The sequence below is a fragment of the Blastomyces dermatitidis genome (genome assembly GCF_000003525.1).
Source record: "Blastomyces dermatitidis ER-3 genomic scaffold supercont1.12, whole genome shotgun sequence".
NCBI lineage: Eukaryota > Fungi > Ascomycota > Eurotiomycetes > Onygenales > Ajellomycetaceae > Blastomyces > Blastomyces dermatitidis.
Genome location: NW_025544785.1, coordinates 1949486 through 1964781, shown reverse-complemented (window position 1 = coordinate 1964781; position 15296 = coordinate 1949486). Strand labels below are relative to the sequence as shown.

General features: G+C 27.8%; 1 protein-coding gene across 1 annotated transcript; it reads left to right on the top strand.

The window, feature by feature from the left end:
* Positions 1–2700: 2700 nt before the first annotated feature.
* On the top strand, positions 2701–2951 carry BDCG_17888 (uncharacterized protein; the record flags this gene model as incomplete). Its single annotated transcript, XM_045426934.1, has 1 exon — positions 2701–2951. A coding segment is annotated over one exon (249 nt), but the record flags the coding sequence as incomplete, so codon positions are not given.
* Between the last annotated feature and the right edge of the window lie 12345 nt (positions 2952–15296).

Genomic DNA, 15296 nt, shown 5'->3' with positions numbered 1-15296 from the left:
TTTAATAAGAAGTCAGTATCTAGTTATTCTATATAGATAATAAGCAGATACTCTTCTCTTATTTCATAAGTGAGAATAGCTGAAGTGATATCTCAGTGATATCTTATTATTAAGAAAGAGTAATCTGCTGATCTTATATAGAAGTAAGATTCTTATATTTATTAATCAGATTTTTCTATAATATATCTGAATAATATTATAGAGTGATTGAAAACTAGTGCAGATAGAATGAAATTATCTGTATAAAAGTAATAAGTTATATGAAACTGTAATAAGATCTTGATATAGCTGAGAGTATAATAATACTCTCTTCTTTAAGAATATAGTCTCTATTAGACTGACCGTGTGACCGTGTCTGAGACCAGAATCAAACTTTACAGTTATTACATTGTCTAAAAGTATTACTTCTGATCATAGTTTGTATTCATTACATTGATTTCAAATTACATTATTTTAAATATTAAAGGTCTCAGATTCACTTTTCAAATAAAAATCTAGTTCTGAATAAAGAATATATTTAAATTCTTAGTCACATTTTCATTCTGATCTCATTATTGAGAATGGTATTAAATAAGACTATGAAATCACTTCTCACTTATATAATATCATAATATAGTACTCATTTGTTGAAAATTCAACAGAGAGTGTTATTAAATATCATTACTTTTCTGAATATAGATTATAATTCATATAATTTTAATTATGAAAAAAATATAAAATATAAAAAAAAAACAAAAAACAAAAAACAAAATAAAAACAAGAAAAAATCAGAATGAATAAAAAAAAAAAAAAAAAAAAGAGAAAGAAAAAAAAAAAAAAAAGAGAAAGAAAAAAAAAAGAAAAGAAAAAGAAAAAAATAAAAAATAAAAATAAAAAAAATCAAGATCACAGAGTCACAGTATTCTTAAAATACTTACTTCTCAGAGTCTTTATAATATTCATTATTAACTGTGTATTTTTTACAGTGAGAGTAACACAGTTACAATGAGCTATTATCTTAACATTATCTAACAAATAATCAGTATATATCTGTATAAATGTGAATATTTAGAAAATATATACTTAAAAAGTGTGATCAGGATGAACTCTGCTGTCACTTAAATGATATTAAGAACAGAATGCTGAAATCAATGATTTCTCTCATTAATTTCATGAATAAGACAGGTGAAGATAATCTTAAGAAATATAAGATTCTCTGACTTCTGATAAAAATGAATCTCACAGAGAGACTCTATTTTCATAATATCAGAGACTGAGTATTATTAAAAAGCATTACTTTTATATAATGTATATACACTTACTATAACAATTCACTCTCTGTATATATAACTGAGAGTTGCAGCTTTCTCACACTGCACAGCTCTTTCTGAGATACTGGCACTGATTTATAATTCACACAGTCTCTCAGTTCAGTATACACTGTGTGTATACAGCTCTGTGTGCTGAAGCTGTGTTAATTATTATGACCTGGCATGATACTCACTTTTCACAGGCCATGTTTCATTTGAGAGAGAGAGAAGAAAGATACAACTATGACTTTATTAAGAGAGAATGAATAATTAGTAATATTAAATATAATTTAATTCTTCTGTATTTAAAATTTAATTAGTCTATACTCTTCAATTTGAGAATTTCTAGAAGTGTTTTAATAGTTTTCATATCAGCTTGAATTTAGTGATGAATTGAAGAAGAAGAGAAAAGAGAGAAGAAAGAAATGAGAATAACTTATCTTTATAATATGAAAATAGAGAATTACTGTACTCATTCTCTCTAGTAATAAAGATCTGTTTTCTGCATGTATCTCTGATATAGATTATATGATAACTGTATATAAAGAATATTAACACTGTATGCATTGAATGAAGATAATATTACTATGTAACACTGTAGCTGTTTCTGTATATCTCTGAAAGCTGTTAATATTTTCTTTATCTCTTTATATTTGATAAGTCAGTAATATATTTCAATACACTCTCTCTTTCATCATCATTATCATCATTATTATTATTATCATCATTATTATTATTATCATCATTATCATTATCAATATCATTACTATCATTATTATTATTATCATTATCATCATCATTATCATTATCACTATTATTATATTATTTCTAGTCATCTCTTCTGCCTTCATCTCTCTTTAACACTCACTGAAATTAATTATGTCATCTCTCTCTAAATATTCTGTGGTTCTGCAGATCATCAAGGCGTGTGAGTACTGTCACAGATTGAAGAGAGAGAAGAAGAAGATGTTTAAGTAAGAGAAGACTGATTACAAGGCATGTTATAATACCTTGAAGAGACTTTATAAGAGAGCAGAATAATAACAATTTTAAGTAACACTTCTGATAGATTTAGACTGAACTAAGTATAGAAATAATACAGATAACACTATCTATAAGAGATTGAAGAAGAAGATAGTGAAGAGTCTTATACAGTAGTAGTAAGACTAGAAGAAGTTCTGAGAATGATTTAAGTTTAAGATGAAGAGAGAAAGAGAGAAGAAGAGTATTACTGTAAATAAGCAGTAGCAGAAGAAGATTGAAAGAGTGTTAAAGTAGAAGATAAAAAAGTTAAAACTGATAAGTTTTTTATTTATTGAAAGATAATGATTTTTAATAATACTTCTGTTCTCTAATTGATTAGCAGAAGCTGACAGAGAAGAAGAGAATTAAGATCTTATTCAGGTCTTGAATGCACTTCATGATTCAGAATATTGAGAAGACAGCTCTACTCTCTGAGCATGTCAATCTGCTTACTGCTGAGATGGAACCTGAGACAGCAGATCAGAAAATGCAGGATTTTGAGATACAGATTGACCTGGCTGAGAGGAAGCAGCAGAAACCCTTCTCTGAGAAGACAGTGAAGAGAGATTTTGAGATGATTATTATCTCAGATGAGAAGAAGGAGAAGAAGAAGAAGAAGAAGAAGAAGAAGAATGAGAAGTGAATTATAAAGAATGATAAGAAGAATAAGAAAGAGAAGAAGTAGATTTTTTTCTTTTTATATTAGTTAGTTATAAGTTTAAGTTTTTAATTATTAATAATTAAAATTAATTTTAAGTTTTCAAAAATTATTGTACAAGTTGTAATCAAGTCAGGAATGATATATATATATATATATATTTAACTATCATGATTCACAAATTACTATAATATATAAGTATTAACATTTTTTCAATATTGATATTCACAATATTAATATATTTTTAATAATATTATCTGATAATATAATTTGATAACACTCTCTTTCATAATATTAATATATTTCAAGAAATATAACAGAGATTAATCAAGATTGTTTATTTACTTTTATATATTAATGATATTCAATCTGAGTTAGTACTAAAATTATAACTAAGCTAAGAAATAAGATTATTTTCTCTTATATTAATTCTTCTTACACACATCAGTGATCAGTTATTGAAAATAAATTATTATCTTTCTTAAATTATTATCATATCTTCTGAATTCACTTCTTTCACTTCTTTTACTTCTATTGAAGATTCACAAACTCTTCAAGAAATCACTGTGAATTACAAAGTCTATATTATTTACAATTCAACACAGAATGCTCTCTTTCAATTATAATAAATAATCACTTCATTCTTCACATCTGATTCCAGGTCATGAAATTTATGAAAAACTCAATACAAACACTGAGATAATCTATGAAATAATTATCAACAGATTGCATTGCAGATTACTGAAGAGTCATCTCTCTGCTATAATTACTACAACTTTATTCAGAAACATTTATCATAAACTGATCATAACTCTGAAGAAATTTTCTGATATCTGAAGTTATCAGAATGCAGATAATAAAAGAAAAATAATCAGAAAATTACTACTGAGCTGATAAGTTACTCTACTAGATAATGATTTTTGATAATACTAACTTTCTAATTTGAAGAAAATTATATGAAAATAATCATGTATCAGTACTCTGATTTCATAACTCTTATCTGATAACTTCTGTGAATAATTACTTTGTATATATATATCTCTGAATCTTTCTCTTCAATCAATTGAAAACTCTGAATTTCAAACACTTCTTCAAATGCTTAATTCAAATCTTCATATTTCATATCAATTCTGTCTTCAGTTCAACCTTGAGATATACTACAAAGTCAATATACAATATCTAGAATGAGAGTTAAAGAATCATTGAAGAGTGTCTCTTACAGTGAATGCATAAACTAGTACAAACAATCTTGTATTTATGAGAGTTATATATTATTACACTAATGAGAACTGAACTTATTAAGAGACATTAATTGAATTTGAATCATTAATCAGTAGTCATACTGAGAATTATATAGCAGAGATATTAATAACTGTGATTAAAAATAACTATTGAAATATTAGTCTCAGTCTTCTTATAATTACAACTGACAATGCTGTGAATAACTACACTATAATAAAGAGCTTAAAGCAAAAATTGACTTTGCATTTCTGAAATGATAAACAAGGTCATATTCTCTGCATTGCTCATGTGATTCAACTTGTGATATAAACACTGATAAAGAATCTTAACATTGAGATGAAGAATAATGAGATGACTGATTCTTGAGATGAGAATGAGATGAAAGTAGTTACTTAAGTAACTTTTGTATCTACTTTATAAAAGATAATGTTTTTTAACAACACTTTTTAATATTACTTTTTGATAATGCTTTTTGATAACACTACTGTTAATTTTGAATAGATTGACTAATAATTTAAATATCACAGATTCAAAACATTGCTAATATAATTTATATCTTCTCTAAATAATAATAACAATTTCATAATATTCAATAAATAAACAAATCAGTCACATCACTGAATATGATACAGAATATTAGAATACAGTGAAGTTCAATATATAAGATAACTGTTTAAACTCTTTGATTGTATCAGATAATTGATTATTGAGTGCAACACTCTGATCAGAAAAAGATTCAGATATTGAAACTTTCTGATATGAAGTGAACTCAGTTGAAATATGTGATTGATTTACTGTTTCAGTTTTATAAGATAATAAAGACAGTCTCAATCACTTATACATCAATGCTGCAGTCAGTCTGATGAGTGTATAACAGTTTATTTACTCATCTGAAGAAGCAGTTGAATCACTTAAAAAGAAATTCAGTCTGAGATGATGCTATAGTGTAGACTATTATTACTGTAAGAAATAAACTGGCATATTACTACAGTAAAACTGAACAATCTTTTACAGAGTACTATGCTGTAGCAGCTCTATTAGATCTCTCTCATTGAGTTAATATCTACACTTCTCAAGATTGAATAGAGAAGAAATAAGACTTATATATCAAATTAGTTCAAGACTACTACAATATTAACTATCAGAGATTTGAATGAGCAGATGTTCAAGATATGAAGACAGTGAAATACAATTTCCTAGTAAGTAACAATCTTTAGTAATGCTTCATATCTCATAGAACTATAATACTAACTTTGAAACAGAACTTACATACATTGATTACAACTGAAAATCAGGCAAAACTACATACTTGTAAAACTGAATTTGACTGCTATCTTCAAGATGATCTGACAAATTTACATACTAAATCAATTCTAGAGTTATGAAAAATTGTTGAGAGTATATATTCAACTGTTGCACTGATGATATGTGATATTCTGACAATTTCATTAACAGAGATGAGAATGAAGTGAAAGTTCAACTCAAGTTGAGATATTTATCACTATTATCAGAGACAATTATAAGAAGAAACAATCAAGAAACTCATGATTGTAAAACATGAAATTATCAGACAGTTTAATACCTCTGATCACAGTATATCAGAGAAGTGTAGTTTTCATGAGAAAGTGAAGAATAAACTTACACAAGAATGTATTTAGTTGTTTCATAAGTGTTATCAATAATTATTACCAAATTCTGATTATATAAGCAATCACTGAATGAACTGAATGAGACTGATTTTGATCTTCAGTCTCAGTCTCATTCTGATTTTAGAAGAATGATCATCTTTCACAGTTTATTCTGAGAAATTACTCTTATTTCACTGTTCTTGAATTAAATCTGGTCATTTTTCACATCATTTCTCTCAGAAATAATCCATTTTCAGATTTTTTTGAGGCTTGATCCTGGTGGGACTCACATCAAGAAATGTATGAGACCAGATCAAATGAAACCAAATGTGAAATTCATGGTCTCACCGGCTAGTCTAGTCTCTATACTCTTAAGATTACTGAATTAGAAGTTATCTTTATTATATAGCAATAATTATTAATTAATTAACAGTACATATACTGCATGTAATATAAAGAAATAGATGAGTTTTTCTGCTGACTGTGTAAATCTTTCTTTTTTCATCTTCATTTAAATTAAACATGTGACAAGTGAGTTTCTTATATATTAATTTAAAATGTGAAAAATGTAGTTAATAAGTGACTTACAGATCTCTCAATATATTTCATTCTATGTATAGAATTCTCTGTAAAAGTGATGTATTTTTAGAAACAAAGTTAATAGTAGTGATAAAATTTTTTGAAAAGATCTCTCTCTCTGTGAAACATTTTTCTTTTCTCTCTCTCAATTATAACAGTGAGTGTATGAGAGTATCATTCTTGAAGAATAATAAAGAGCTTATTCTGACATTTTCTAGTGAATAAATGTCTTTATAATGTGACTGCAGTCTTCATGACTGTCAAGAAAGTCTGATTGAAGATGAAGATAATAGTATTAACAGACTGCAGAAGCACTACTCTCATTATCATATCTTCTTCTTCTTCTTCTTCTTCTGCTTCTCTTGTAACTGTGATGATAGTCACTGTATCTTGCAGTGAGATGTCATCTCTTCTGTTAGTCAGTTTATTCATATTCAGTTCTTTCTCTACTCTCTTCATCACTGTTGTGATGCTATTCTTCTCTTCAGTTAATACAGTGATGTATGACTTCATGTAATTATTCAGAGAGAAACTCAGAGAGAGCTTGATTTCAGAGACAGTGACTTGAGAAGCTTAATTCATAGTTTCTCTCTCACAGCATATCTGAGTCCTGCTTGAAATACTGTTAAGTTGAGTCTGCAGAGTTCTGTGATTTCTTCATCTTCTCTCTGTGAGAAGACTTCAGTGCAGTCTCTGACTGATATCACTACTTATCTACACTGTATTAAGCAGCTGAAGAAGAAGGGGATTTTATGCATCTATTTCTTCTCTTACTTCTATTATTTCTGTTATATCTGTAATAATGACTTCTGTCTCTCTGTAAGTATTATCTTATAGAAAGATATCATGTCAGCTCTGATAAGAAGTCTGAATACTTAAGTAGTACAGAGTGAGAGTCTCAGAGCTTCAAGTGTTAATAAATTCTATTAAGACTGAGAAGATCTCTTTTACTCATCTGTAAAAGAAGATGAAAGCATGAATCTTTAAGATAAAAAAACATCTTAGAATGACTGATCTTAAGAAGAGATTAACTGATGCTGCTGTTAAAAGTGCTGTAGAGATCAATTACTGATTAAAGAGAATCTCACTTCAATTAAAGCAGATAACTGAGATGCTTTATAAGTTGATAAGTTAATATTTTTATATATTTCTCATGCTCTTCTATAATGCTGCAGTGCTAACTTCTTAGCAGATAAAGATATCAGTATCAGAGACTTTAACAGTGAAGAATAAGTTTAGTAAGAATGTAATTATTAATGAGTAGACTCTGATCTCTCTTTTTACTTTTTCAGTAGACTGCAGTCTTATTAGAATAGTAGCAGTCTGTGAATTAATAATATTAATCTTTTTATTAATTTTAAATATCTCTTTTCTTTTAACTGCTTTAGAAATTTTACACTTGTGTAGTCTCATTAAACTTCTAAAAACTCTTTAAGAGAAAATAGAAGAAGAGTACTACGGAGCTTATAAGATATCAGCTCATCACTGTGAGATTATCTCTAAAAAACTCTTTGAGAAAAATAAGAAGTCTTAAGTGATATTTCTTACTCAATATCTCTGACATGTAATGAGATAATCTCTACTAGCTATCTCATAGCTTGTAATCTCTTTCTCAGCATTTTTCAAATACTCAAGTGATTTTCATGAATTCTCTGATAATAAATAATCTTCTCATTTCACAAGATATTGAAGCTTACTGTAATATATTCACTTATTCAATATTTTCTTTACAAGATATTCAGTATTATTCTCTATTTCAATGTCATTTGACTGAGATAGCTTCACTCTGAGACATTGCTTATAGAACTTTAAATAGAAAATATAAAAAACAGAATGAATTGATTTCAATTCTGTGAGTAATTTTAACTCATATATCTGCTTATTTATCACTCTTATTACTGAGAAGAGTTCTAGTCACTACTTACTGAGCTTCTTACACAGTCTCATTATCTTGATATTCTTTGCTAAAAGTAGTACTTAATTCTCTATTAAGAACTTCATTGAAAGATGTTTTCAATTATAGTATTCTATCTGCTACTTCTGAGTATAGTGAATACTTTTTACTGTCTTCTTATAAATTTTATTCAAAAGTTTCAATCTTGCTTTTACTTCTGACACTGAGAGATACTCTATTCTCTGTATCTATTTAATATTCTGACTGTCTATTCTTCTCTTTGAAATGTTATCTGCAATATCACTGAATAATGAAGAATTATATTTATAATAAGTATAGAAAGAAGATATCTTTAAGATTACATTCTTTATATTATTATATATAAATTTAATGATCAGAAGATGTTTGAGTCAATCATTCTAATAATATAAATAGAATATTTAAAGATGCTATTCTAGTGTCTGATTCTGATATTCAGTCTGATCATCTGTCTGTGAATGAAATACAGTACTGAGAAGACATCTTATTATAAAATAATAGTAAAAAGCTGATTCATACTTACTAATGAAGAGAGATTCTCAATCTGTTATTAACAATTTTGAAGCACTGTAATTATAAATAATAATATTTAAAAACAGATCAGTCAATTCAGAGGCTTTAATCTTTTTATAAGTAGAAATATATCTGATCATCTTTATAAAGTGATTAATAATGATTAAAATTAAGTCATATTCTTTGACTCTTATTGACTTCAGTAGATTAACTAGGAAATTTATTAATAGATTCTATTATAAGCTCTTTGAAACAGGCAGTGATGTCAACTTGCTGTATTACTTATATCATAGAATCTTTATTCTTTGATAGATATTATAAGTCTTAATATACTCTTTAACATCTGCTCAGAGCTTGTCTTAAATATATTTATATTTTAGAAGCTTCTCAGTCTTCTCTAATCTGAAGTGCCCTGCATGAGAATTATTATAATAAATTCTCAATAACTTCTAGTACACTGCTCTACTATAAGAGATGAAGACTGAACTATTCAGCAGTAGAAGTTCATATTCTTCTAGTTATCAGTGACTTGATTTCTTAGCAGTATCATCCTGCTTAGAGTCTGTCTCTTTCAAGTTTAAATTAGATTCTTTCTTCTTCAACTTCTGAATTCAAGCTGCAGTAAAGATATTCCTCTTCTATAACTTATTAATGAATTTCAAAAGTAGTCAGATTGAAAGATTATAGACTGTTTCATTCTTTGTCAATTCAATAATAGTAAGATATAATATAAGAAGCTTATAATCTTCAGTGTCAGTTCTCTGCAAGAATTCGGATTTTCTTTCATCTTCTATACTGAGTTATGCAGCTGTCTTATCAGCACTGTTTCTAAGCTTTAGAGAATTTTAACTCTCTGCAGTCAGCTTCTTCTGCAGTGATAGTAGAGATTCTTTTATATAATTCTTCTTTATATTAATAATATTATAATCAGACTGTCTAGACAGTATATCAGCAGGATTAAGTTAATCTGAATAGTATTGAATATAGAAATTATACTCTGAAAGCAGCTTTGCTTATCTGACTTAATGTTCTATCAAGCTCTTTGTTATCAAGAAGTAATACAGATTTGTATAATCAGTGAGAATTTGTACTAAGTACTTACTACTCTAAAGATAATATTATCAGATCTTAAAGAATTTGACAATTACTAACATCTTCTAATTATGAGAATTATATCTTCTCTGTATAAGTGATAACTTCTTGAAGAAGAAGATCACTAATCTTTATTCACAGTATCTTATAAACTCTATAAAAAAGTCTTCTCTTATAGACAATTTATTATCTGTTTTCTCAGAGATAATTATTCTCTGATTCTTTTAACATTGAAAGATCTCTAATATTAACTGTGAAAAGATTTCACAGATCTCATTTCTGAATACATCAGTCTTACACTGACTAAGTAAGTTAAGATTAAAGTGATTCAGTATTGTAACATCTGTAAAAGCTTGTTTCAATTCTGTAAATACCTGCATAATATCTTAAGTGAGAATAAATGATTCTATTTTTCTGTCTTTCACACTTCTCTTTAACAGATCTGTAAGGAAGACAGTAATCTGTAAATATGTATAGATGAATTATCTGTAGAAATTTATAAATTCTAGAAACATCTGTATCTCACAGTATATCTGTAACACTGATCAGTTCTTAATAATGAAGACTCAGCTTCTGTTCATTGAAATACTATTCATTTTAATAATATAATCTAAGAAATCAATCTTCTGTATATAGAATGAGTATTTTTCAGTGTTTACATAGAGTTAATACTGTCTCAAGTGACTTAATACTTTTTAAATATAAGTATCATATTCTTTCTCTGATTTCAAGAAGATTAGAATGTTGTTCAGATATACTATATAGAAGATGTTGATAAGACTCTGCAGTATCTTATTTATATAGATCTGAAAGATGACTGAAGCATTACAAAGATTAAAAAATAAAACAAGATATTCAAAATTACTGTACTTAGTATGAAAAGCTGGTTTTCAAACATTGTCTTTATTAACTCTGATTCTATGATAGATATTCTGTATATTAATCTTTGAGAACATCTTTGCTTCAGATAATTAATCAATTATCTCATTAATTAATAATAATAAATAGTGATTCTTAACTGTCATCTTATTGAGATCTCTGTAGTCTATGCATAGACATAGTCTATCATTTTTCTTAAGTATAAAGAGTATAGACATCTCTGTCAGACTCTTTGATAAGTGTATTTAGTTCTTTGATTGCACTTCTTCAAGATATTTGTACAGAATATTCAATTTCTTTACAGATAAGTTGTAAAGAGATCTGTACAGTGCTGTTATACTGTCTTCAAGATAAATCTTATATTATATCTTAATATTAGAAAACTTCACTGCTTTTCTTTCTGAAAAGACATCTCTATAATCTATAAAGAGATATCATATACATCTATCTTTAATCATAGATACTACTGCTAATCTTATAGTAAAATGATAACTTCTTCATCTATTCTCAAGTCTCAATCACCTGTTACACAGTATATCAACTCTATCTTTTTCTCAAGATTCTTCTGATGAAACTCTTCAGATTTCTCTATCACTGTCTCTTTATTAGTGAGACAGTACTGTCACATCTGAGTGACTCAGTTAATAAGAGAATTGTTTTCTCTCAATCACAGAAGATCTAGAATAATGTTCTTATCTATAATATTAACTGTGTGAAGAAGCAGACTGCTCTTTTTGAAGATTTCTTCTGAGTCTGTAATCACACACTTCACTTGAATTATGTTAAAATAATGATATTTTATTTCATCAGTAATTTTTATATAATCTGATAAGTCTATCTTCTTTCAACTCTTTATCAAAGAAAAGAAATAGAATATGAAGTTGATATCTACTCTGAAGTCAAGTAGGCATCTCACTAATATCTTCTTATTTAAGATATACATTGTGATTATAATATAAACTTAAAGATATGAGAATTATCAATTCTTCATTTCTTTCTCTTCTTTATCTTCTACAGATATGTTTGTCAGAAGAGAAGTTAACTTTAAAAAGATATCTTCTCAGTTTCTTCTCTTCTTCAGCTTCTTATAATCACTGATATAGTGATCATCAGCTCTGCAGTTAAAACAGAGATTTTTATCAAATCTTTTTCAATATTTCTTCACAGTAAGTGAAGAATCAGAATACTTAGAATTCTTCTTTACTTTCTCTACACTGAAGCTGTCACAGTGCTGTTTAGATTTCATTATTAATTACTTAGAAGAGATCTTATTAATCTTTTTCTTAAAGAATTAATTATTCAAATAGATCTGAGAAGTCAGATTGATAAGCTCAGTATAATTAATTAATAAACTCTGATATTATAATATTATTATTCACATCTTATAAGTCAGCTTTATGAGATAAAGCTGTGTTTTTAATTAATTCAAATTATCAGTTAATTTCTCTTAATATTCTTCAAATCTTGTGTTGAAATTAAAAGAATTCTTATTATCTTATTAATATAATAAGTTGAATCACTGTATTACTATAAAGCTATGATTGTAATGATCTTTGATTTAATTCAGTAGAAAGTTCTTGAATTCTTCTTAAATTATAGCAGTATTAATACACTCAAGCTCTCTTTTCTTGATAACTCAAGTAGTTATAGAGATGTCTTCAAGAAGATTAATAACATATATTACTTATATCTTATAAGTATTATACTGGCTTAGATTAAGACAGAATTTTCATTTAAGAATACAGATAAAGCTGTGAAATTCAGACAAGATGTTTCTCTTATATCTTGAAAAATCTCTAATCTTAATCTCTCTATCTCTATAATAGATGTAGGTGTGTAGAGGCTGCAGCAGTGATAGAGCAGTTAAAGAGCTTATATTAAAATATACAGTGAGTTCAAAAATCTCAGATTTCTGCTAAGATAGAGATATACACACTCTAGAGAATGATGTGATATTTTCTTCAGAGAGTGAGATCAGATCAGTCTTAGTATAGATATATGAGATTATATCAGTCTGTTAGAGCTTGACTGATTCAAATGTATAATCAGATTAAGTGATTTGAATTGTAATATAATAGAACTGAAGCAGTAACTAGTCAGCAGTATTATATAGAGATAGTTGTTTAAGAAGCTGTATAAATAAACTTGACTATCTTGCTTGAATAGTGAGCTCATAGACTACAGAGTTATTGTGAGAATATTATAGATATAATACTTAGTATACTAAGAAGATTGTGTGAGACATGCAGTAACTCTTATATATATTTCAGTAAAAGAAAAACAAATCACTGATCTCTTTGATGAGAAGTCAGTATCTAGTTATTTTATATAGACAATGAGCAGATACTCTTCTCTCATTTCATAAGTGAGAATAGCTGAAGTGATACCTCAGTGACATCTCATTGTCAAGGAAGAGTAATCTGCTGACCTCATATAGAAGTGAGATTCTCATATTCATCAATCAGATCTTTCTATAATATATCCGAATGATGTCATAGAGTGGTTGGAAACCGGATCAGACAGGATGGAATCATCCGCATGGAAGCGATGAGCCGTGTGAAACTGCAACAGAGCCTTGACGCGGCCGGGAGCGTGACAATACATTTGAGAATGAAGTAGTTGAAATCTGTGAAGTGTAATAGAATAGTCTATATAATTGATCAGGTGCAGCCTGCTACATTAGTTTCTCTCTTTCAGAAGCAGTTTTCATTGATTAAGAACTGCTGTTTCAGATAACATAGAACTCAGAGTTCAGATTAGTTGATTATAGTTAACTTATTTCATAAGATATTATCAGCTGCAGCTGCAGAGTCTCTCATTGAGAATATTCTCAATCTCTCACTCAAGCTCATTATCTTCTTCTATGATGTCTGACAGCTATCAGTTGAAAGTCAGTTGAGAAGAGAATAAGTCAGTGACAGTATAACAGAGTAAGCTTGTATGAAAGACAATATAAATCTCTAATAATATGTTAAAATAGTAGTTATAACTATCTAGAACTTCTATCACTTTATACTTAATATGATAATAATTCAGTATATAAGATGAACATGTGATCTGTATATTCTTAAGATTTAATCATATCAAGTATTCTATTTTATATTGTTCAGCAGAGTCTTAGTGACCATTGATTTGATTCTCTTAATCTTGTTTCACAGTTGTTATGAAGATCTCTACTCAGTCATGAATATCTCAGAGCTTTATTACTATATCATCAGTGATCTAAATCAGACTGCAGAGATTCAGTGTGAACTGTATAATCTTTAGAAGATTCAACATCTTCATGTGATAACTGTGTATAAAGAAGAACAGGCTTATATCTGTTGAAACAGTATCTGATTTATTAATAGCAATCTCTGCATGTAGAAACAGATCATGTCAATTATCTTATAAGTGATTGCAGAACTTATGAAGATAATTCTTTACAGTCTGAATTATCTATTCTGATACATTATCAGTCTCAGAGTAGTAGACAGTTAACAGATGATATATAATCTTAAGAACTTGACAGATTCTTATTCAGAGAATGCTCACAAATTAACAGTCTTAATCTGATACTATAGATCTCAGTAATTCATGCATTTAATAGAACAGGCTCTGTAGAAAAGCTTCAGTGAGTTGTTCAGTATTCATCTTATTACAAGATTTCAATATTACATCTTTTCTTAATCAATTCATGATAATCAGAATTTCTATAACTCTTACTCTCAGAAAGACTAACAGTAAAGTCAATTATTACATCTTATCAGATTCTATCAGAGATATTGAGTGATTTCAGCAGATCTTTTCTACAGTTTTTTCACAAGATAATGAAAGAATAATAGTTACAGTTTCAGACAAAGCATCTGATACTGTTTAATATCTCAGATCACTAGAACTCTCAGAAGATCATTCTATACAGTTATTTATAATCTGAATAATCAGTTATACACAAATCATGCATCTCTTGCATTATTCAGATGCATAAGAGTTAAGAGTGAGAGACTCAGTATTATTCACAGAATTGTAGAGTGTTATTATCATTGATTGAACATTCTGAGATATCAGTTGTTATATATAGTTCTGAGGAAAATCAGAGTGCTTCTGAATATACTGCTTCAGTGAGTGCTTAGAGAAGTTCATCAGTTTAAGCTATTATATATTACAATTTATTCAGTGTAGATCTGAAGAATGTTCTGACTGATAAAGTGCATATAGTGTCATAAGTGATCTCATTGTGATCAACTAATATCTTCAGATTCAAGAGTCAGTGTTCTTGATTCATTCAGCATGTATCTGTCATATTGAATAATATATCTTATTCTCATTGTAAGAGAGCATCTGTTATCAAGTTCTGACTGTCAGAGAAGTATTGTACTGTAAAATGAAAGCAGCTTAGAAACTTCAATCATTGCATCTATTATTCAGTGAGTTTATAGATTATTATAAAGTATTTGAAATTCTTATAATCTATGATTATC